The 25067-nt window shown below is 39.1% G+C and overlaps 3 protein-coding genes across 15 annotated transcripts; 1 reads left to right on the forward strand and 2 right to left on the reverse strand.

The window, feature by feature from the left end:
- Positions 1-1189: 1189 nt before the first annotated feature.
- On the reverse strand, positions 1190-5165 carry LOC117293951 (the record flags this gene model as incomplete). 11 transcript variants are annotated; one of them, XM_033776457.1, is given in 4 exon segments in its annotated part: positions 1190-1268; positions 2628-2725; positions 3814-3931; positions 5130-5165. In XM_033776457.1, coding segments are annotated over 2 exon segments (142 nt in total), but the record flags the coding sequence as incomplete, so codon positions are not given.
- A 365-nt stretch (positions 5166-5530) lies between these two features.
- LOC117293953 (probable bifunctional dTTP/UTP pyrophosphatase/methyltransferase protein) lies at positions 5531-16887 on the reverse strand. 3 transcript variants are annotated; one of them, XM_033776462.1, is made up of 7 exons: positions 16832-16887; positions 13948-14048; positions 12672-12803; positions 11054-11095; positions 9611-9731; positions 7999-8107; positions 5531-6400 (listed from the first exon to the last, which is right to left on the reverse strand). In XM_033776462.1, exons 2-7 carry the CDS (start codon positions 14035-14037, stop codon positions 6262-6264), a joined length of 633 nt encoding a protein of 210 aa, XP_033632353.1. In that variant the 5' UTR covers positions 14038-14048; positions 16832-16887; the 3' UTR covers positions 5531-6261. The 3 variants fall into 3 exon arrangements, with proteins under 3 accessions (XP_033632353.1, XP_033632355.1, XP_033632356.1); XM_033776464.1 differs by lacking the exon at positions 16832-16887 and adding an exon at positions 16367-16385; XM_033776465.1 differs by lacking the exon at positions 16832-16887 and adding an exon at positions 15854-15883.
- Positions 16888-17119: 232 nt separating this feature from the next.
- On the forward strand, positions 17120-24811 carry LOC117293954 (vesicle-associated membrane protein 7-like). Its single transcript, XM_033776466.1, has 8 exons — positions 17120-17232; positions 19573-19842; positions 20630-20679; positions 21280-21367; positions 22530-22620; positions 22907-22974; positions 23621-23713; positions 24410-24811. The coding sequence occupies exons 2-8, from the start codon at positions 19639-19641 to the stop codon at positions 24482-24484; spliced, it is 669 nt and encodes a 222-aa protein (XP_033632357.1). The 5' UTR covers positions 17120-17232; positions 19573-19638; the 3' UTR covers positions 24485-24811.
- Positions 24812-25067: the final 256 nt, after the last annotated feature.

Consider the following 25067-nt stretch of genomic DNA (forward strand, 5'->3'; position numbering starts at 1 on the left):
TTACAGACAGAGTGTTAAAAGGGCTGTGTTGTCAGGATCAAAGCAGATTTGTGGCTGTACCCAGGATTTTTAAATTTATTTTGTTAAATAAGGCCATGACCCGCATCAGATTTTAAACAACTGTTTAAAGGCACTGGAGACTTTGGTTGTTACTCAAAATAACTATTAGCATAAAACCTTACTTGGTAACGAGTAATTGAAAGCTGTTGATGGTATAAAACATTGTGAGAAACAGCTCCCTCTGAAGTAAACTATTTTTTGAGAAAGAAGTATTTCTCACTAAAATATTTGAATTTGATTTTGAGACCTCAGAATTTGATTTTGAGGTCTCGAAATCAAGCATCTGAAAGCACACAACTTGTGCAACAAGGGCATTTCTTCTTGCATTATTCTCTCGCACTTTCAACGACCAATCAAGCTCAAATTTTCACAGGTTTGTTATTTTATGCATATGTTGACATACACCAAGGGAGGAAACTGGTCTTTGACAATTATCAACAATGTCCAGTGCCTTTAACCCATTTCCACTGAGGTTTCCAAAATATTCCTATGTTCATCCGCAGGATCAATTTCAGGAATTTTTTTAGAATATTTGTTTCTTTTAGAATATCAGTGACACAACGAAAGCATTACTAAATACCAATGATTGTCAGAGTTTCTCTTTATAAAATGCTTTGGCAGCCTTTCTTTTTCTCTTCTGAAAATGTGGTTTATGTTCACAGTGAATTGTCTGAACATTTGACAATAAGCCCATAATCAGCCCATGGAGGTACCTCCATAATCAGCCACAGCATGCTGGCATCTCTCCGCCCATGCCAAATACAATGGTAAACATTCATAGCACCTTATCAATCTCTTATAAGGCACACACGTACACCAACAAGACAAAGGTTTGGAATAGGGGATTACATTAATCAAAGGAAACAGGGAGATTTTGAGTATGAATTCCAGTACCCTTTGTCTCTCTTTCCTTGCTACTGAGGGAAATAAACAGCTCAGTTTAAAAGCATATTTTGTTCTCCCTAGTGCAAAAAAAAATATAGTTCTGGGGTGTATCACATCAGCTATTTTTAAATGGGTTTATATTATTCATGACAGTTGTGAATAATATTCCAGCAAAAACTGGCTTAAGCCTCATCCAGAATCTATAATTCCCTACAAAATAGATGATTAAGTCAAGACTTATTACCTCTCGTTAAATCCATTGCCTGCTGAAGTAGTTGTCTACCATTATTGGCAGCCCGCAGACCTAGATTGTCCTGACGGGGCTACAGTAAAACAACAGAAATAGGCAGTTATTTGACTCTGTAAAAATAATTAGAGTTATTATAACTAACAAATGAATTCCTTATATTGTACTTTATACGGCGATTAACTGAGCAGTGTGCCCTAACAGTTTTTACATTCAGGAGGGCCCTTACTTCGCAGTGTGCTTATTACAGGCTTGATGAAATTGAGCCCTAGTAGTTTGTGTTTGTTCTTGGTTTTGTATACAGACAAAGTAGAAAGTCATGTCTCTGAGCAGTGTACAGCAAGAGTGGGTTCTGTGAGGTTAGAGTGTGTTTTTCACCTTCATGTCAGTCGTTTCAAGTTCCAAAAGTGCCTAACAATCGCTTTTTGGAAAGGTGTCTCACAGAGACAAACTGTGGAGGTCCAACTGTACTGTGAATCGCTGCCAACTTCATTATATTGCCAGCCTCGCTACCATGGGCAACGTGCCGTAACAATACCTCTCGTCACTAACCCCTGGTAGGTGTGTGCTGATTGGCTCCCAGACGTGACTACTTTGCCTGCCACTTTAAAGAAACACGTTGCCTTGGATCGGTCGAGTTGGCCTTTGAAAAGCGTTTGTAACTGTTTTTAAAAATAAAATGCATGGGTAGAAAGATGTTGTAAAAGTAGAATACAATGATCCACACAAACATGCCTCGAAATTGCACGGTTTTCCTTTTATCTCGTCGACTAACACGATCGGCTATTTATGGCCGACCGTGTTAGTTCGCACAGTAAAAGGAAAACCACGCTATTTCGAGGCAAACTTGTGTGGATCATTGTATTCTACTTTTAAAACATCTTTCCATATGCATTTTATAAAAAAGGGTTACAAACGCTTTTTATAGACCAACTCGTCCGATCCAAGGCAATGTGTTCCTTTAAACAAAATTGTAGGAAGCTTAGTATGCGCATATCAAATTCTTTTGGGTGTCTTTTTGGAATAAATTTGTCATTGGTTAGCAAAGTGCAAGGTTTGCTAAAACAACTAAAACAAAAGAAGCATTTTTGTATACAAAACTTTTATTGAAAGTTTTCATGAAATGGAAGTTGGATAGTGTAAGCCCTGTTGGCCTGCCCCACTTCCTCACTCTCAGAGGGACCGGAGTGTATTTCCATCTGAACACGACTGTTTAAATACAAACATGTTTGTTGACCCTTTGATTTGAGAGATTATCTGTTCTACCTTCGTTTGGATTTATTTCTTCATTGTCCCCATTATTTTAGCGCAAATGAAAAGCGAGAACAATAAGCAAAGCCCGACAATTGGACCCGACAACAACGTAACCCTCATTCCGACGGCCGCAACTACCAGATAAGTACCTTTTATTGTTCATATAAAAATACAATTTTACCTGATTTGCTTTTGTCACTTGGGCTCTACGTAAAGAAACTGCGATATTTTCTGACTCTGCCATGTTATCCTTTCTTTAAAAGCAAGAGAAACTTTCACCTGTTAATAAAAGAAAAAAAGAAACCATTATGCAGAAACCATTGTTTGGCCAACCATATGCTAATAAAATTGAAGCCGTTTAAAAGGTCTGTACATTTGGAAATGACTCTGAAAATTACCAGCAACACAAACTTAGGCCCTACTTGGTACAGCAGCTGCGGATAGTAGATTCTTTTGAGAGACTTTTTACTTTTAAAGTACTGTTGTTATGGAAAATATATCATATTTTGGAAGTGGTATTTTGTCAAAATAAAGCTTTTGATACTAATGTGTTTTGATGAGTGGAATGTGAATAAACAGTTAACTAAGGTATCTTCTTATTTACAAATTTAAGAGTAGGCCCCGACCCGAGAGGGTGCTGTTCGTGACATCAATCAAGGCGCGATATTTGAAGAGAAAATGCTGCACAGTGCTGAAAAAGACGTCTGACCGGACCACTAGTTTTGAGTCTGACCAGCCATGCGATGCAGACTGACCCCATCCTTAGTTGTTTTGCTGCATCCAGCAGCAATACACCTGGTCGGCATTGGCGGAAAAATGCAAGAAAACAACTTTTTCGAAACATACAAACTCAATGACTTGGACTTGCATATACTTTGCATGTGTGTTACTCTACGCATCAAGGCAAAGTCTGCCTCGATTGACGTCACAAATGGGGTAGGCGGAGTCAACCCCCAAACAACTTTAACTATTTTTTAAACATATAAATCGTGACAAACAATTACTAAAAAAATATGTTATTGTTACTATACTCTTATTTCCAGGTGACTTTAAAGACGCATTACTAAGAGCATGGAGGTCCTACCTCATGCTGAGAGCATGGAGGAAGGAAAATAGCTGAGAGTAGGCCCAACATTTCTCAGATTGTGTATTCCTATTGCAAATTATTCTTCCTCCGTGGCCATTTAACCGCTCCAGATTTTCGGCATCTTAAAACACCCAACCAGGACCACCTTTTGAAATAGTTATACAGCATTGCGGAGGCCCAAAATGTTGGAGTCAAGGCTCACAGGCATGACGGGGGAACTTAAGCCTCTGTTCTTGCCTAATCGTACGATACGATAGTGCGTAGTAGTAGGGGAACGAACCTCATACTTCTTGTTCTAGGAGTATAGTATGTATTGCACATGTACTGTATCATAATGTACACGTTTGATGGCTGATCATGCCGGTGTTCTGTTGTTCCAACTTACAAATACATAGAATCTATGAATAGAAAGAGGAAAACGTCAAAAACTTTCACGGTTGAAATTGAAGTCACTAACCAAAATAAATAGCATAAGTGGGAATGCGTGTCTACAAATCATGCAAACTAAGGTCGTTCTAACCTACATGATCTAGCTTACACAGTGCCCATTCATTTCCCCGGACCCACCACACTGATAACTCGTCGTCGTCTGTCCTCTTGTGTATGTCGAAATAATTATGCCAGATGCGGGGAATTCCCTGACGTACCCGTATGGTCGGCCTTACGGAGAATGCGAACTGTTTAACCTTTCTGACTAAAATACTATGCTCAAATGCAAATTGCAACGTCGTTTACATTGAATTTATATGTCAAGTACTTCGTAGAATATTTCTAAAATTTAATGGTAAAAATTGTCTATGATTTGGGGGTATTGTTACTACAAAAATGTTGCACTGTTGGCCGTCTATAGTTACCTCTTCATGACGAGTGGTGGCGCCCTTTAAATTAATCGTGGAGAGGCAGGGGGCTAGTGGACACAATAGTAATTACTAAAAATAATTAATAGCATAAAACCTTACTTGGTAATGAGTAATGGGGAGAGGTTGATAGTATAAAACATTGTGAGAAACGGCTCCCTCTGAAGTGACGTAGTTTTCGAGAAAGGAGTAATTTCCCACGAATTTGATTTCGAGACCTCAGTCAAGTTTAGAATTTGAGGTCTCGAAATCAACCATCTGAAAGCACACAACTTCGTGTGACAAGGGTGTTTTTTCTTTAATAGTTATCTCGCAACTTCGATGACCAATTGAGCTCAAATTTTCACAGGTTTGTTATTTTATGCATATTATGTTGAGATACACCAAGTGAGAAGACTTGTCTTTGACAACTACCAACAGTGTCAAGTGTCTTTAAAACAAATCTTTCGTCTGCATCAAGTACCGAGATGAGCAAAACTGCCATTTGTAACTTCTCTCTGTAATCTGCATGGCGGTAGACATCGGATTACTTGTAGTCTGATGATTTAGCAGCCTCTTTTCATTCAGTATTGCCATCTCTTTTCCGAAAAAGTGGTTAAACTTCCATGCTCTTCCCCTGCAAAAACAAAATATTAGGTTGGTTGCCCACAACACATCCCACAATTTCACAGAGCACCAGTTCAGTCGAGCGCCCTCTGTTCTAGCACAAACTAGCTAAGCACTACAACATTGTGCTTACCAGAATAAGATTACCATCCGCCGAACTACAATGTCACATGTACAATTTGTGAACGTTATTCTGCTAAGCAATTTTGAAGCAATTTTTATGCTTGAGCAGCTCTATGAAATCTGGCCCAGACAGTCTGTATTCCCTTTTCTACAGCTCTGGTCCCTTTGATCCCCATCAATATCAGGAATGCTCCTTCTGTCACCATTTTCAGAAAACTTCTTAAACATTTTTGTCCTCATAATTAAGTCTTTGTGTTTTGTTATCTCGCCTTATTCTGTTCGGTACTAATGCCTATTATTAAAGCAACTATTATTATTACTTAATATTGAAGTTGTGGATTCACAGCTCATAATTGTAATGCAAAAGTGAGACAACATTTGAAGCAATTAAAACATTTGATTGTAAAATTCATAATTAATTTATTAGAATACTCTCAATAAAATCAATAAATATGAGACAAAATTGTGCAATATAAAAACAATTCTCTGAAATTCTGGTCAAAGCTTTAAGTTGGGGCTTATTAGTAATAACCTGTTTATCATCTGCTTTTTATACATCCAGCCTTATACATTTTGTAGAATCCCATATGAAGAAAACAAGTCTTGTTATAGACGATGTGACCTATGTTTACATTCAAACCGCCCTCTGTTTTGCCCGGCGGTATGCACGCGAATCATGTTATGGTTTTCGAGTGACGTCCGAGGTCACATCTTCTATAGGAAAGTTGTTTGCATTCCAACTATTCCATGAGCTAAAAATCTTATCAAGTATGGAGGACAAAACTTTACAAAGTACATTATACTAATATCTCAACTAAAGCTGCACAGGAAATGATCATACTTATATAAATCCAGTATTTTATCAAAAGACTTGGCTATTGTGCACTCTTTATGTAAAACTTTATCACCCCCACCCATAAATATAATGCAGGCCTGATGATTCACAGAGGCAACGAAGGCGATTGCCTCCAAGCTCCCTGGCCATTACCTTGGTGCCCTTGAAATGCTCTAGTAGAAATCTACAGTTTCCTCATAGGGTGCCCTTTACCAAAGAGAAAATGCCTTAGTTCCCTTGAACTTTCAAAATTGCAGCATACATGCCTGGTAATGGCACTACACAGCTTAAGCAATAGACTTTACTGTTAACGTTTCCCAAGTAATTGTAAGAGCTGTTTACAAAAGCTATGAAGTGGAAAACCTACAACGTTGAAGTAGTCTCCAGAAACACTTTGGACTAATGTACCTCCTATTTCCTGAATACCATATCCACCAGCTTTGTCTCTGAAACAAAATAAAACGGGACTTTATTTATTATAATAATAACAATAACCAATTTTTATAAAGCCCTTTCCAAATGCGAAGGTTGTCTCAAAGTGCTTCAAACACTAGCACCCATGGTCACTGGGCCATTTTAAAACCATCTCAGCTCCCTGGGGAGTATACAGCCTGTGCAACAGACATGCGCTTCTATAAGCTAAATCAATCACAAGAACTGTCTCTGCGCTCACATGTACCCATTTACTCCTGGGTGGAGAGAGGCAATTATAGTTTAGTGTCTTGCTCAGGGACACAAGTGTCACGACCAGGATTCGAACCCACACCCTACTGAAGAGAAACACAAGAGCTTGAATTTGGTGCTCTTATCCACTCGGCCAGAACACCCTTTTATTAAAAATGAAGGCTTCCCTGCAGATATTTCATGCTCCATGTGGGTAGAGCCTTGGCCCAATTAGGCATTTTGCGAGTTAGATTTCATGATCTGGATAAATATTCTCAACGCTCCAATTAGAGCCTAACGAAAGAAAATATGATGAAGAAATTTCAGTTTTAGATGGCGGAGGAAAACCCCAGAGAATTATTCCAGGGAAACCCAGGGAAACCCAGGCAGTCAAGTAGGGACTGAAAACCCAATCCACATAGTGCCCCCGTTGGGATTCGAAACGGGGTCCCAGAGGTGGAAGGTGAGACAAGACACCACTACATCAACCTAAATTTGAATGTCTTGTACAATGACTTGCTTAATAGTCGCAAAATGGTACCTCTTAAAATTGACTTCCTCAGACTATATGTCAAATGATTTGGGGCACGCTTTTACAAAGTTACATAAGAGACTGTGAACAGCCATACACATTATTGTGAATCAAATTGTATGGTACCAGGCCTGGAATTACATGCAAGCTATGGATGCAATGGCCTCCGTTGCCCCTGGCCGTGCCCTTGGTCCCCCTTCAAAGTTTCCCATTGACTCTAAGATTTTCCATTGGAACTGCCCCTTGCAAAATAAAAATGGCCTTGCCCTTTCAAAGATGAAATTCCAGGCCTGTGGCAGTCTTTGCCCATCTAAAGGTGGCTATACAAAAGCTTGCCCCAAACTTTTAACGTAGCAACTGTCTCTACAGTCTCAGGTATGCAAACTTAAATAGTCCCTTCTGACTTAGCGAGTCATCGTACCACCAAACATTGTTCAAATCCAACTTGAAAATTGTATATTTCATACAGCTGCTTAAGCAGCAATTAGTGCATAGCAATTTTGTCTGCTAAGCAAAAATGGGCAGGACACCAGTCACAGATGATACATTTGGAATGGTATTTTGGCTGGTAACCTTGTTCTGGTTAGCATAATTTTGATGTACTTGACTAATTCGTGCGCTTAAGCAGTTTTTTAGAAACTAGACCCTGGTTACAAACCCATGAATTATTTGAACATTCCTGTCATAATGTGAACACATCGATAGACAAACATGGAAGTAAAAAACAATTGTGAAAAAAAAACACGAAGGAGAAGGGGTCTGCCAAATAGTGGTAATTCAAAACATCATCATGTACTTTGAAAGTACCGGTATAAAATGACAAAATATTTGTTATCAAATAACACTTACAGTGATTCTCCGGTAGCGACATATGCCCGAATAATTTCAGGTGAAAGGTCAGCTAACTTTACCTCCGTTGTCTCATGAAACTGCACTTTACCAAAAGTTTTGTCTCCTCCTGCAGTAAGAATGGTACAAACAAAATTACCAAACCAAACCCATTATGTAGAGGAATTATGAATCTCACAACCGCACATCAACCTGACCCAATCACCAGGGCCAAATATCATAGAGCTAATTAAGCACAAAGTTTTGCTTAAAGGCACTGGACACTATTGGTAACTACTTGAATTTTTTTTTGGCATAACAACTTACTTGGTAACGATCAATGGAGAGCTGTTGATTCTATCAAACATTGTGAGAAACGGCTCCCTCTGAAGTAACGTAGTTTTTGAGAAAGAAGTTATTTTCAAATTTTCACCAAGTGAGAAGACTGGTCTTTGATAATTACCAAAGGTGTCCAGTGTCTTTAAGCACAAAATTCCTTGGTTAGTAATATTAGATTACCGGCCAAGACTCCACCCAATTGTTATGCTTAGTAAACAGCAGCTAAATGCCAGTCACAAGCAATGTATATGATATGGAATTTTGGCTAGTAACATGTGTTAAATAAGCAAGCTATTTTCATGCGTAAGCAAATTTTGTGCTTAAGTAGCTCTATGTAATTGGGCCCAATATCATGGCTCTTCTTACCGCCATTTGTATGAGAGAGATTGGCTGTTGCCAGCTCAGTGTTTATATCCTCTTGGTTGGAGTGTGCCGAGTTCCCTTGACTGGAAGATCATCCAAACCACTGAGAAACTAACTACCAAATTGGCATAACCAAAATTGACTGTGGTGATAATGTCAGTTGCAATGGGTCAATAAAGCCAAGCAACTATCAGGTAATTCTAACAGCACACCAGTTAAAAAGGTGTTTGCACAGAGATGGACTCTCAGAAGGGGAAAGTACCAATAATTAAAAAATAATATGAAGTGTACAGAGCTGTCAATGCCCTTGGCACAACAAAGTTAACATCAAAAGTAAACTAAAAGTAACGAGACACAACAAATTTGCTACAATCAATAGCATTCTGCACTAATGCTAAAAATAGAAGCTTAACCAAATCTCACTCAAAAGTGTTGAATTTCACTAACTGGGGCGCAAGTCCAAATTGCTTGTTTACATGCATTTGGTGCGTCGATGACGCAGTGATCGCGTAAGTGGTGTTGCATGTTTGGCTAACAGCCAGCCATCGATTTCACCAAACTATTCCTAACTTAGGATTAATCTTAGGACTTAGGATGAGTTAAGTTCCGTATCCAAAGATGTAGGTTGCACTGAAACCATCATAAGTTAGGATGGCTTACTCTTCCTAACACGTGATGGGATCAATCATAGCATTTCATGAAATCGGCCGCTGATCGCAGACAAAAGTGTCAAATTTCACTAACTGGCGCGTACATGTAAGTCCAAATTGTATGTTTACCCGCGCCTAACTACACTACTAGTGCAGTTTGGCGCGCTGATGACGCAGTGATCGTGTAGGTGGTGTGGCATGTTTGTGCAACTGCCCGGTATTTTAAGCACTAGTGCAGAGTGGTATTGATCAATATATATCTGTGGGTGAAAAACGCTCACTTTTAGGGGTGAGAAGAGCGACACCAGTGTGTACATAGTGGGAACTCCCATTCAGCTGACTCAGCATCTCATAGGCATGCTCATCATCTCTGGGCTTCTCAAGGATTGTATCTCCTAACACCTGTTGTAATAATAATAATTATAATAATAATAATAATAATAATAATAATAATAATAATAATAATAATAATAATTGACTTTTATATAGCGCTTTATCACAGCCCGAAGGGCGTCTCAAAGCGCTTCCAACATTATTACCCCTGCCGTCGATTTCACAAAGAGTTAGGACTTGTCTTATCTCGAGTTAGGACGAGTAACTCGTCTTAACTTAGGATTAATCTTAAGGTCTGCATGCTACAGTGCAGAGTTGGGACTCGTCCTAATTCTTAAGATTAATCCTAAGCTAGGAAGAGTTTTGTGAAATCGACGGCTGGTCCATTGGCTGTAAATCATTTCTTAAACCAACACAGCTCCCAAGGGAGTATACAGCCGGTGTTGCGAGTTACCACGCTCCAAGCTTATCATTCACATAAACCATCTCTGCCCTCACAGGTACCCATTTTACCCCTGGGTGGAGAGAAGCAATGACAACAGTTTCACAACCGGAATTCGAACCCCCATCCCGATGAACCACCACAACTTGAGTCCAATGCTCTTATCTGCTCAGCCACGACACCCCAAGAATTAGCAGTACAGATCTGTCAGTATAAATACTACCTCACTTGTGGGGTGTCGTGGCCGAGCAAATAAAAGCACCGAACTGAAGCTCCGGTGTTTCTACCCAGCAGAGTGTGGGTTCGCGTCCTGGTCGTGACACTTAACTATAATTGCTTCACTCCACCCAGGGGGAAAATGGGTACCTTTGGTGGCAGAGATGGTTCTTGTGATTGATTTAGATTAGTATACTACATATTTTGCAGCACAGGCTGCATACTCGCCAAGGAGCTGAGATGGTGTCAGGAATGAATTAAACAGTCCCAGTGACCAGGGGCACTAATGTTGGAAGCGATTTGAGCAACCTTCGCGCTATATACAAACTGATTATTATATACTGTAAATTTACCCAGTCAGTTTCCCTTGTGGTTTATAATGATATATGAAACAAAAAGTCGCACCCCTTATATAAGGTGATCCCCTGGCTGCCGCTTCCCAGGTTGTATCGTAATTTGGGTGTGATCCCTGGCTACACGGCAGTTAACGGTTGCATGGCTTCTGACTGGTACCCCCCAAGAAAGATATTGACAAAAATAGGGACACCGCCAATATGAGGCTAGATAGCTCAGTTGGTAGAGCGCCGGCACGTTAATCCGGAGGTCGTTGGTTCGAATCCCACTCTAGTCAATTCTTTGTTCAACCCCAAAAATCATTTCAAAATTTACCCAGTCAGTTTCCCTTGTGGTTTATATTGATATTATGCTGTGTTACCATGCCTAATATACTTACAACAACAGTATCTGCACCAATGATTAGGTCAGGTTGGTTTGCCTGGAACAAGAAAAACAAAACAAATTAAACTGTATTGAAAGGGAAGAAAATGCCATATAGTTTTCCTGGTGGACTATCATGCTTTCCCTTCCACTGAGAAGTAAAACAAAAGCAGGGAAGAAGAAATAATCAGTCTACTCTTTTTTTTTTAAAGCTTTAGGTAAACCTACATTTACTAGTAGGTTTTGAAACTTTGCACTTTTCACTAAGAGAGGTTTGCTGTAACACCATGGGATAATCTCTTTTTAGAGTGTTGCTTCTGATTAAGTATACTCAGATCATCTCCAGGAGAAGCGTTGATTCGTTGACCACCGGTTCTCTTCTGAACCAACACTACTCAAAAGAGTTATTCACATGGTGTAACCACAAACCTCTCTTAGCTACATTTATAACTTAGTCATTTCACAAAGAACATAATCATCTACATCTTTTAAGAAGAATCAATTAATGGATTTATGGTCAAATCACCAGTAGTGATAGGAGTGCGCCGTATTTTTGACCACGCCTGGGCGCTCTCAATATTATGTTTATCACTTCTGATTGTAATTGCTTTAGAGCTGGATTATAACGGCTCCCTTAAAAGTATTACTGGCTGTAATGGACATGATATCTGTGGTGGTTATGTGTTCCAGTCTATAATAATTTTATGGGGTACGAATGAATGATTAAAATTCATTCGAGAGCGCACTCACACGGTAAAAAATATGGCGCATTAGAGACTTTGGGTGACACTAGGTGGCAGTAGACTTTTTAATACAAGGTGGACACTATTGGTAATTACTCAAAATAATTATTAGCATAAAACCTTTCTTGGTGATGAGTAATGGGGAGAGGTTGATGGTATACTATAATGTGAGAAACGGCTCCCTCTGAAGTGCTATAGTTTTTTGAGAATGAGGTAATTTTCCACGAATTTGATTTTGAGACCTCAGATTTAGAACTTGAGGTCTTGAAATCAATCATCTGAACACACACAACTTCGTGTGACAAGGGTGTTTTTTTCTTTCAATATTATCTCGCAACTTCGACGACCGATTGAGCTGAAATTTTCACAGGTTTGTTATTTTATGCACATGTTGAGATACACCAACTGTGAAGGCTACTCTTTGACACTTACCAATAGTGTCCACTGCCTTTAGGCAAGACTCATAACCATTGCTTCATCCTTTGGATGGGGCGTAAAGCCGTTGGTCCCATGTGTAACGCATGTAAAATAACCCAGTGCACTTATCGATAACAGAAGGGGTTCGCCTGGTGTTCCTGGCTGTGGCTGCTGTATGCGCCGTAGCACCCTGTAAACCCTTATAAGGTGCTAAATAATTGGGTCTCAGAATTCATCCTTGCAATAACCTATCTTTCTGAAAGTTTGTATATACTCAGCGCCTTGAGTACCTTGTTTGGACAATCAATATTAATATTATTATATTACTGTTCTTGGAAATGTGCGCATGCTCATTGTAAACAATGGACATTTACCTAGTAAGTCTGCTGCCACCTAGAGTTTTAAAGTCTCTTTCAAAGACATGTCTGGCTTACATGAAAAATATTTATTATTATTATTATTATTATTATTTACCCCTTGTAATCGCTGTGCTACCTCCTCGGCTTTCTTCAGGGCAGTTTCTTTCGCATAATCTTTTGCAGAGTTGAACAAAGACTTGTCAAGGTTTTCCTCAAACGTGGACGGCACTACTTCAAATTTCAGCCCCTATATTACAAGGAAAAGGATCAATTAATCAAAAGTAATGTAATAGACTGATCCATTAAGCTATGCCCCATTGAGTATGACCAATCACAACGCAACGAAGGTCTGACACTAAGGTCCGACATGCGTGCGCGTATGCTTGGCGCGCGCGGCAGAGCTGTGCAGAAAGGCATTGGAGAGCCCCACGTGTTCTTGCTCACACGTGTGTCGTGGGCAGAGCCTACTGGATTAGTGTATTATGACAATCCATAAAGTTGGAAGTAACTATAAATAGTAAACTTGCGGGTACCACCAAGAGTAAATATTTTTAGTGGGAGTGTTGGCTCTGAAAAGAGGTGGTGTAGTCTTAACGTTTCAAACAGTATACTCATCTTCAAGAGAATCGTCTTCAGGAGAATCGTTCCATTCACCATTTCTCCTAAAGACCTTGTGCGAATCGTAGAAACCACACCGGCTTGATCTTGAGCGACTGATGTTTTTTATTTTGTGATAGTGTGGAAAATAAATGAACCTTTAGGCTTCAACCTTGGATCTTGAACAGCTAAATGAACAGAGATGGCAGTCAGCAAATACAACTATTAAAATGTCTTGAAGGCACTGGACACGTTTGGTAATTGTCAAAGACTAGTCTTCTCACTTGGTGTATCTCAACATATGCACAAAATAACAAACGTGTGAAAATTTGAACTCAATTGGTCGTCAAAGTTGCGAGGTAAGGTAATAATGGAAGAAAAAACACCCTTGTCACACGAAGTTGTGTGCTTTCAGATGCTTGAATTCGAGACCTCAAATTCTAAATCTGAGGTCTCGAAATCAAATTCGTGGAAAATTACTTCTTTCTCAAAAACTATGTTACTTCAGAGGGAGCCGTTTCTCACTATGTTTTATACCACCAACCTCTCCCCATTACTCGTTAGGCCTAAGTTTTTATGCTAGCAATTATTTTGAGTATTGTCCACTGCCTTTAACAGACGGAAATTTGCATTGGGGATCAGGAATATTAATTTTGGTTCTACCCATACATGGGTTGTACCATGCATCTGTCTTTGTCATAAACCGTAAAAAAATTGTGCCCCCCCAAAAAATTAATACTGAAAGAAATCTGATAAATAAAGAAGCAATTATTTTATGGATAATCCATACTTACAATTTTGGATAAGACATCCTTGCGTCTTGGGGATCCACTTGCCAAGATGATCCTCATGGACGAAAGCTCAGAAATGATGGGTTGAAGCATGATGCTTCTTCCTTTATTAGAAATCAAAGAAGAATTCAAGTAAACACAGAACTGATCGATTTGTTATCAACTTTGAATTGATTAATGATCTACATGTAGTGTATCAGGCCTGATTCATTGCCTTGATGCCCTTCAAATGCTCTGATTAGAAATCAACAATTTCCTCATTAAGGGTGCTCTTCACCAAGGAGAAAATGCCCTGGTGCCCTTGCCCTTTCAAAAACAAAGCATACAGGCCTGCAAGAACCACTTATAATATACATGAAGGGCTGGAGGCCATCATGGCTTCAACCCCTGATGCCTTGGTCTTGCGTTGCCTTGGTGCCTAGCACCATCAGGATCATATCGCTACCTCTCCACACGATAGCGGATCAAAACAAACCTCAGTCATGTTGGAAGGCACTAAAACCTATACAGCGGTTCGGAACTTTTTGTGTGCTCTCGGAACATTCCGGCACGGTTCGCGACGATCCCCCACGCAGCAGGTTTGGGGAGTTGTTACATAAGAGTGGACTAACCACTGGGACCTGGTTGTTTATATTTTCATGTTTAAAAGATGCAAGCACTGCTTCAGACCTCTTTATTCAAGTACATTTGTAGCAGCAGGTTTGGGGAGTTGTTACATAAGAGTGGACTAACCACTAGGACCTGGTTGTTAATATTTTCATGTCTAAAAGATGCAAGCATATGCAAAATGACGTCATAAGGTCATTCTCGCTCGGGTATTCTCCGATGGGCCGAACCGCTGTGGAGTTTAGTATTTAGTGCCTTCCAGTCATGTTAGTAGGAGTACCTCCACTGCATTAATTAACACAGTGCAGTGCAAGTTCAACACGTCCCCAGGGACAAGAATAGAGCTGCTCAAGAACAAAGCAGTGTACATCATGCGTCTTCGGTTTGCTGGTGGCGCGTTGCGCATGCAAATCAAAGGCTGTTTAATGCTATCCTGGTTACAGAGAAGGCACTGCAGCGAGTGTGTATACAAGAGCCACGCAACTTGGCAATGGGTGTTGTTTGAGAATTTTTCTATTATTTTAATGAATTATCAAATGTCTCGCATAACCATAAAAACTAGGGATACTCAAACTGCTTATCAATGCTACTTCAGCAGGCTTTTGCTTGCCACTCAACAACAGGCCCTGTGCCACACAATGCATTTTGAACGTCTGTAGAATACATAGTTAGGCGATATTAGTTGAGGCTATTTTTTTTGCGTGGTTTTAGTGCTGTACCCTGTATTGTTGTCAAGCTAGTGTACACTATCACTCACTGGGTTTTCAGACAACTCGTCCGTCGGACAACTCGAAAGTTCGGACAACTCGATGGTTGAGACAGCTCGACCGCTCGGACCACTCGACGGACGTTTTTTCAACTGTCAGACAACTCGACTTAAGGACCAAGACAAGTCGACAGATGGCCGTGACGGGGGCCGGGCCTCAGATGGGGCATGCCCAGGGCCGGGAAGGAAGGGGGTTAGGGTAAGGGTAAGGGTTAGACAGTTTAGAGTAGGGTTAGGATTTACAGGAAAACTGTGTAGAACAGCAGTGAGGTGACTGTCAGTAACAGAGGTCAGACCCAGAGGTCGACCGTTTGGATAATTTTCCGCACGCCGCCACCAATGTGGCGAGGTCGTAAAATTTTTCCGACCATTCAACCGTCGACTTGTCTTGGCCAGTCGTCAATTTGTCTCAAAGAAAGTTGAGTTGTCGGAACTGTCGAGTTGTCTCAAACGGTGCAGTTTTCTCAATTGTCGAGTTGTCCGAACGGTCGAGTTGTCTGAACTGTCGATTTGTCTGTCAATCATCCACTCACTCACTGTCAGTGTCACTGCATTGGTTACTAAATCCTGCATAAGAATAAGATTAATCGCCATTAGCAAAATATCAAGAGAGGGCGCTGTTGAACACACACAAAGATAAAGGCGATGCGTAGGCGATGCGTGCGTGAGTCGTGCATGACAACATACAATACATCGCATAGCAAACTGCCCCATATGCCTTCCCGCAATGCATTGCGGTTCTGAATCGCATTAAACCTTATGGAAGTTATGCAAGTTGCGGTTCCCAGGTCAAAATTCCAGTTGAACCTAGTTAAACTGGGTTTAACTGGAACTAGTTGAAAACCAGTTGATAATCTAGTTAAACACAGTTAATACCAGTTGGTTTAATATGGAAAATGGACAGAAACCTACTGGTTTATAATTTCAACCTAGTTGAACTCAGTTAAACCTAGTCCAAACCAGTTGGTTAATATGGAAAATGGATGAGTTTGGTCACTATCCAGTTGAACCAGTTGACACCAGTTAACTAGGTTCAACTGGAATTTTGACCTGGGTTTTCACGACACTCGATCGGCAGTTCGGTGTATGCCCTTCCCACAATGCATTGCAGTTCTGAGTCGCGATAAACCTATGGAAGTTTAGCCCACCTTGTTGAGCTGTTAATGGCTCCGGTTTTAACATCGGTCTCATCACTGTCACCATTACAGTGTAATGGTGACAGTGATGAGACCGATGTTGTAATGGTGACAGTGATGAGACCGATGTTAAAACCGGAGCCATTACAGCTCAACAAGGTGGGCTAATGCCAATGGAAGTTATGCAATTTGCAGTTTTCACGACACTCGACAGGTAGTGACTTGTGTTGTGTGAAAATGTTGTACTTCTACTTGTCCAATGTTTTTAGCTCCAGCCCAGCTAGCCTATAACTTGAGTAACACAGCCATGACAGCTATCTGATTCTGAGCTCATTTTAGAAGTAAAGCATTCTTTATGGATTATTTCTGCCATACATACCGGTAAAATCACGGAGGATATAGTTGAAAAGCGCACGCTGTCTATCTGATTCTGACGAGCGCCCCCTGTCGGGCTGTTTACATTACTTGGTAACGAGTATGAAATAGTGATCATCACGTCTTGAACCAAGACTAAAACACATTACGCACGTGCACGAGCTTCGTGTGACAACATTGACAGTCTCCATCCCAGGGTTTCACTAAAACATCTTGTAAATTCGAACGCGAAGTGAAATCACGGGTTTGAGAACGATTTGCAATTTTTGCTGCATCATCTAAACTTCCTGATTAATTTTTTTATACAATACGTGTTGTTCAATTCAACGTTTAGGCAGCTGGTGTTTTACTTTTTCACAGAAAAGATCTGTTGAAAGTTCACCAACTACACGAAGTTTTCTTTTGGTAAGTGGACATTTGGGTTTCGGTGAACAATGCTTACATTTCGTACGGTACATCACTGACGACATAATGATAAAAACCACTGACAAAAAGTGACATCTGACATTTTCTCGTTTACGTTTACGTTTACGTTGATTTGTGTATTACTTTACTATATAACTTATTAATAGAACTATTGAGTATGAGGAATTGGAAAAGTTTCCGTATGGCGCCATCACTTTTTCACTCGATATGAAATAGTTTAGTATCTAATTTATCCTCCCCTTACTAGTTTTCACTCTATTATGCCTTTTTCTTAGAATTGGGAAAAAATAATGATGCCTTATATATCAACCGATGCCCTAATTTACCTTCTTTTGTTAATATGAAGTATGCAAACATATATTAAAACTTGATGGACATTGAAATGTTCACACTACACACCGATCTTCGATGACTTCAACTGGCCCCATTTGTTTTGAGTTTTTCCTGTTTTCACGGCAAACAAGAAAGCATAGTTTCCCGGTGAAGCCATACATGGAAGAAACATCAACAGTGACTACAGGTGTTCTTTGAGACTCTGTGTATGACTCTATAGCCAGCAGTTGTCTTCGTTTTATTCAAAATATTTTTTAATGAAATTTTAAAATTACCATGGTAATTTGCAAAAAATAACAAAAAGAAATAATTAAAAAAAAAGTGTGAATAATCATTGGCTTTCAAATCTGATTTTTATTTATTTTCCCCTCTTTTTTTTCTCTTAAAATTTTAAAATAATTAGTATAAATAAACAGTGATAATTGAATCAACAAGCTGATCATTTTAATTTTAATATAAATAATATAATGATAGGAGGGTTAAAAAAAAAAATCTCCAAAAATATTAGAAAATGATACAAGGCATATGGCTTCTTTAAGCCTCTGTATTTTTTTTCCAGAATGCTCAGCAAAATATTCAGTCACATGGTTTGATCATCATGATTTGTGAATTGAAATAGTGTTTGATGAAACTTTTTCGGTGGGCAAATATTTTTATACGGCCTCAACATTATGACATATTTTTGTACCTTGTAGAAATGCCTAAAATACCAAACTTCTTGCATTTACAAGTGCAAATATCAAGTGGAGCCTTACGTGTTTCTAAGTTTTGGTCAAGGGAGAGGAGACTCTTTGCTTGGCAAATAAAACCACACAATTTTTATCTAGGGACTGTTTACATCACCCACAGAGAGGTAAAAGATTTGCCACGGTTTTAGGGACACCTCGAAAACAGGACCTCCTACGATACCTCAATGAGATATTCCTTTTTGTAAAAATGAGTGAAAAAAGTGGTGGCGCCATACGGAAAGTTATCCAAAAAGGATAATAAATAGTAATTTATTACTCAATCATCCACTCCGTCTTCATCTTCAAATCAAAATGTTTGTTGATGTTAGTCTGCGTGATACAAATACTTCCAACATGTCCAAGAAATTCTCACAGTAAATAAATTAGCCCAAATTTTTTGATTTTTTCTGCTGTCATCATTGATAAGGGCTATCGCGAAACAGCAAAATATCAAGAGAGGGCGCTGTTGGACCCACATAAAGATATAGGCCTTGCATGCGCATGCGTGCATGACAACATACACCGCAACCAATATTAGCAAATGCCCCATCGGCCTACTCATAACGCATTGCGGTTCTGAATCGCGATAAACCTTATGGATGTGTTGATAACTTCCAAAGACCAAAGTGAGTACATCCCTCCAGAGGAGTATAGTCGTACTTGGGTACAAATGTACTTGTTATACCTCTGTGCAAATTGTGAAGTTTGATTGGTCAAGAACCAATCATGTAACGCACAACAAAAACGCATGTTACATGGCTCGCGACGCGGGTAACATGAAAAATGATGTAGTACACACCTTGATCGTTCCCAGCATTGGTAGATTTCGCGCTGTGTACGAAACAACCGCGGGTTCGAGGAAGTTGTTTCTCGTTCGTCTGCTTATTAAACAATGAACAGTCCGGCGTAATAATGTTTGAAGATGACAACAGAACTTTGAGAAGAGGAATAACAATTATGCAAAGGTATAACAAAACCATTGTTGCACGTTGTGACTGGGGTCCATGGGTTTTGTACACCCTCGAGGTTCCATTCGCCTCGGGTTCCATTTTCCCCCTCGGGTGTACAAAACGCCATGGGCCCCGTCACAGCGTGCAACAATTGTATATTGGTCACAGGAACAAATATCAACAAAATGTGATGTAAACTAAACTCAAATGTACATTCCAGATACAGATGACACTTGGGAAGAAGCTATGCTGATATACTTTAAAATTAATCTTAAAAATTAATTTTGATGTTTATTTGAACTCTACAGCGCTGAATGCCAGGTTTTTAAAGGAGCCCTCATCAGGTATCCCATCAAGGAGCAATCAACAATACAATGCCTATTCTGTATGCAACTATTGCCCGAGGCACGACAGTGTTGGCCAACTTTGCAGCGTGTCATGGAAACTTCACGGAGGTTACAAACCAGATTCTTCCCAAGGTTCCTCCAGAGAATACTAAACTGACCTACTCGCACGACTCCTATCTGTTTCACTACATCTCTGATGAAAGGATTGTCTACTTGTGTATAACGGATGATGTAAGTTTAGTTTCGTTTTAATTCTGACAAACCTCTGGTTCTGAATCAATACCAACTCCAACAAAGTTTTTCAAACCTTGAGTTGCATTTTGATGATGGAATTAAAGGCAGTGGACACTAAATTGGTAATTACTCAAAATAATAATTGTTAGCATAAGAACTTGTTTGGTAATGAGTAATGGAGAGCTGTTGATAGTATCAAACATTGTGAGAAACGGCGCCCTCTGAAGTAACGTAGTATTCAAGAAAGAAGTAATTTCCAGGAATTTGATTTCAAGACATCAGAATTAGATTTTGAGGGTCTCAAAATCAAGCATCTGAAAGCACACAAGTTTGTGTGTCGAGGGTGTTTTTTATTTCATTATTACCTCGCAACTTCAAAAACAAATTGAGTTCAAATTTCCACAGGTTTGTTATTTTATGCATGTTTTGAGTAACACCAAGTGAGAAGACTGGTCTTTGGTAATTACCAATAGTGTCCAGTGTCTTTAAAGAATGTTTACACTGGTGGATTTTAGGGAGAACAAAATTGAGCAATTATGTCAAAAAATTGACCTTAAAATCAGCTTTTTTTCTTCTTCAGAGCAAGCATCTCTTCCAAAGATCATTACATGGTCAGTCTGTAACATTTACTTTCCTCTTTCACTAACTGAACCCATGAAATGGAATATTGTAATTTTAGATTATGTTTATTCTGAAGTTTTTTAAAGAAATTTCAACCATGGAACTTGATATACTTTAGTTTTTAAACTTTTACTAATAATATGCAATGTATTTTATTCTACAGGAATTTGAAAGATCAAGAGCGTTTATGTTCCTGGGAGAAATTAAAAGAAAGTAAGTCTTCTTCATTGTATTTAAATAGGGGCCTACTAACTGATCTTCATTTAAATTTTTGCTTAGTTGGAAGTTAAACAAAATTGGAAAAAATACAGTGCTGAATTTTTTTCTCCAAAAGCGATAATTTGATCATGTTCAACTCTTACTGTGTGACCATTCACCTTCATCCACTGTGGTATTGAATGATAGGTAAACTGTGTTCATCTACAGTATTGTGAGTGTATAGTACACAGTCAACCCTCCTAGCTACTGTCTTGTTTTTTTAGGACACTGTTTTCATCTACAGTATAATGATTTGAATGCCTACATAGTACACAGTCAACCCTCCTACTGTGTGACCATTCACTATCATCCACTGTGGTATTGAATGGTAGGTAAACTTTGTCCCCCTACAGTTTGGTGAATGCAAAGTACACAGTCAACTCTCCTACTGTCTGGTTTTTCACCATATAAAAAGTGATGTAAATAAATATTAGAATATTTCTGTATCAAGTTGGTTTCCTTGATATTGGTTTTCAACCATATATTGTTTGGATGATATGTTTTAGGATAAAGTTGATTTGAGATGAACATATTTCAATAATTTGTTTTCTACAGATTTAAAACGACATATGGATCTCAAGTAAAAACTGCTCTTCCTTTTGCAATGAACAGCGAGTTCTCCAGAGTTCTAGCAACACAAATGGTATCTACACTTTCCTCAAAACTTAGTTAATTGTCTATATTTTAAGTGCATATCCATCCTCTTGTTTTGAATGAAAACAACAAATAAAACCCCCCAAAACTTAACCAAACTTGGTGGTAAATTTGATGGTCACATTGAAGTGAAAAGAATGAGACGAATGAACAGAGTACTTGATGGTCGCAATATCAAAGACAGTAGAGAGTGTATGAAAAACCAAACTTCAAAGGGTTCCACGGAGGCACACCTTTTACAACTTTAGAGCCATTTACCCCATGAACCAACTCCACTAACTGGGCCCAATTTCATAGAGCTGCTTAAGCACAAAACTTAAGCGAAAAAATCCTTGCTTAGTAAAATCAGATTACCGGCCAAGACTCCACTCAATTGTTATGCTAAGTAAACCACAGCTAAATACCAGTCACAAGCAATGTATATATGGCATGAAACTTTGGCCAGTAACATGGTTAAAATAAGTGTGTTATTTTCGTGCTTAAGCTTTTCACTTAAAGTTTTCACTTAAAACAATGTACCTATTTACTTATCTGGCTGGTCTTGTATGTCCTTGTCCAGTCCTATAGTCTTGTCTGTCCCAGGGTAAATTAAAAAAACAAACTATGTTTCAAATTTTCCCTGCATGTTGGAAGTAACTTAACGAAGTATCTTTAGCAATGTTATAATTATGTTTCAATTGATGCTGTAGACTGTATAATGCTTGAATTGCATTTGATGCATTGTTGGAAAAAATGTCTAAACACACATGTTGGCTATGAACAGATTATCATAGAACCAACTCCCACCCTGTTACTCATGTGTGCCCTTGCGGATGGGCTCAATGCTGTTCAACTCAACTAAATTCAAGTACAAATTTGTTTCATACCTCTACTCAAGATATAATGTTTACAAAATATTACATGGATAATACAGCGCCAGGAGCGTCACTGAGTGACAGACATGTGCGCTATATATAAGAAGCCACATATATTATTATTATAAGCAAAATAATAAGCACAGAGGATGGAGGGAAGAAGTTAAACTATGTCAACCAAAATGTCAGTGATAAAGAGGATGGGAACAGCGCCCTGCCCATGGTAGCTGGGCTTACTGTACACTCTCTTATCTGGGGTATTAAATTGACCATTTGTTTCATTCTTATGTTGTGCAGCGACACTTCTCTGAGGAAATCGCTGTGGACAGACTCGGAACTATTCAGAATGATCTGGAGGATTTAAACCGCATCATGGTCAGAAACATTGGTAAGATGATATGAATGTATGCAAAGATGGGGCCGATGGGGCGTAAAGCCGTTGGTCCTGTTGGTCCCACGCGTTGTGTCATGCTCATAAAAGATCCCAGTAACACTTAATCGCTTAGAGAAGGGGTTCAGAATTCATAACTTCAATAACCTATCTTTCTGAAAAAAATGTATCTCATTTATCTATTCTCTTTGAAGAACTTTCACATGGGTGACATTCTGTCGTGAAAAGAGGATTTCTACATCGTGAAACAATAAAATAATTTCCTTTTTCATTGTCTCCATAGAAACGATATCAAATAGAGGTGAAAAGTTAGAGCTGTTGATAGACAAGACTGAAGATCTTGAAACAACGGTGTGTATTGTATTTATTGAAGTCATTCATCAATTTCTGCCTTCAGATGTATCACATCAGGAATTCAATTTAATTCAATTCAATAATCTGTTTATTCCCTACTCTTGTTGAAAAAAAAGAACAATTGTGAGAATTAAACAGTACATAGAAATATAACAAAATCAAAAGCACATAAAATTGCACAGAAATATTACATGCATGAGAAAATCAACTCTTTTAAGATTGACCATTTTGCTGTGACCTCATTGCCAGTCCATATGTGTATATTATTGTAGGGTGTCATGGCCGAGGGGTTAAATGCGTGCTTCAAAGTCAAGTACTGGTGGTTAAGTCCTAGGAGTGCGGGTTTGAATCCCGGTCGGGACGTGTGTGTTCTTGAGCAAGATACTTAACTATAATAATTTCTTCTCTTCACCCAGGGGTATAAAATGGGTACCTGTGGGGGTAGAGGTTGATATTGTGTATTAAAAAGCCTTCTGAGCGCATGGCAGCTGAGAAAGATTAAAGGAATGTTTTTGGCCAGGGCACGACTGTGATAGCGTTGATATATGGTTATTGTAAAATGTGCTATATAAGAACTAGTTTGATTTATTTACATGAACTTCTTTGAGTAACTTGTTTCTGTATTTGGCATGTTTCTTTACAGTCTCTGACCTTCAGGAAAAGTAGTAAGACGCTCGCACGGTCAATGTGCGTCAAGAACCTCAAATTGACCGTCATTCTTGTCATTGTTTTTATAGTAAGTCTTGTTTTCTAGTTTATGTACTTTAAGTAGTTTGCTTTGGAATTAAAACTCCTTTTTTAAACGTTACTCACAGGGATTTATGTTCAGTTAAATAGCAGGTTCTTTCCCAGCCTGTAGTTAGTTTTGTTTTGTCAATGAGACTAGGGCTGGACCCCCATTTCAAGATGTTTTCTCATGGACATTTAAATCTTTTATTACGCTGTATGTTTTTTTTTATGGTCGAGCTGATAAGAACACCGAACTCGAGCTTTGGTGTTTCTGATCAGAAGAGTGTGGGCTCAAGTCCTGTCTGTGACACTTGTGTCCTTAAGCGAGACACTTGACCATTATTGCATAGTCCTTCGGTTGGAGCATAAAGCCGTAGGTCCCTTGTGTTGTGCAATGCATGTAAAAACACTGGGTTCTTTTACATTGTAAAAGAACCCAGTGCACTTATTGTAAACAGAAGGGGTTCGCCCCGGTTTTCCTGGTCTGATTGGCAGCATATTGCGCCGCAGCACCTTGTAAACCAATAAAAGAATATGAGTCATACTTCAAATTGTAGCTCCGCATACCTTGCAGGGGAAAAATACCGAGCGCTTTGACACCACTAGGGGTGTGATAAACCGCTATATTAGAACTCAGTATTGTTAGTTATTATTATTATGTTAATGTCAGACCATTAACAGATTGTATTTTGTTTGATTGCAGCTCATCATCTACTTCATTGTTTCCGCAGTATGTGGAGGATTAGGCTGGCAAAACTGTGTCCATAGGAATCCATAGGCAAAACTGAATGTTGGGGAAAAAAGGGATATCATCATGAGATTGCAAGAGCTTCTGTGTCTGCAAACTGGGACAGGATTCAAGATGGGGGTCAGTGGTTAAGTCTTGTCTCTTGTTGGGAGGAATAAGACGTTATTTAATAAAATACAACATACCATGATATGATCAAATATATTTGGTTTTGGGTAACACCATGTATGTATCTACTTGCCAGGTAGAGTTTGTTCTTTAGTGAACTGTCTTTGTTTATACTACTACCGCGGAGTACGTTTATCGGATTGATCGGGAGACTTCTCAGCAGTTCTGAAAAGAACTGTCCTGCTTTTAAACTACTACCTGGGCGGAAGGTATAGACAAATTGGGTGGGACTACTACTTTAGATTAAAGGATCGTTATTAACCGCACTACCGCGGAGTGAGTTCTTAAAATGGTCACAACTGTTCGACTAGCTTGCTCTAGTCAGGAGACTGACCTTTATCACACTAATGCCATATTGTTTCGTTCCTTGTATCCCCAAGTACACAGGTAATCTTGATAATCAAAACATAAAAAGGGCCAGCCTTTCACATAAGCAGCCTTAATT

The sequence above is a fragment of the Asterias rubens genome, chromosome 8, assembly GCF_902459465.1.
Source record: "Asterias rubens chromosome 8, eAstRub1.3, whole genome shotgun sequence".
NCBI lineage: Eukaryota > Metazoa > Echinodermata > Asteroidea > Forcipulatida > Asteriidae > Asterias > Asterias rubens.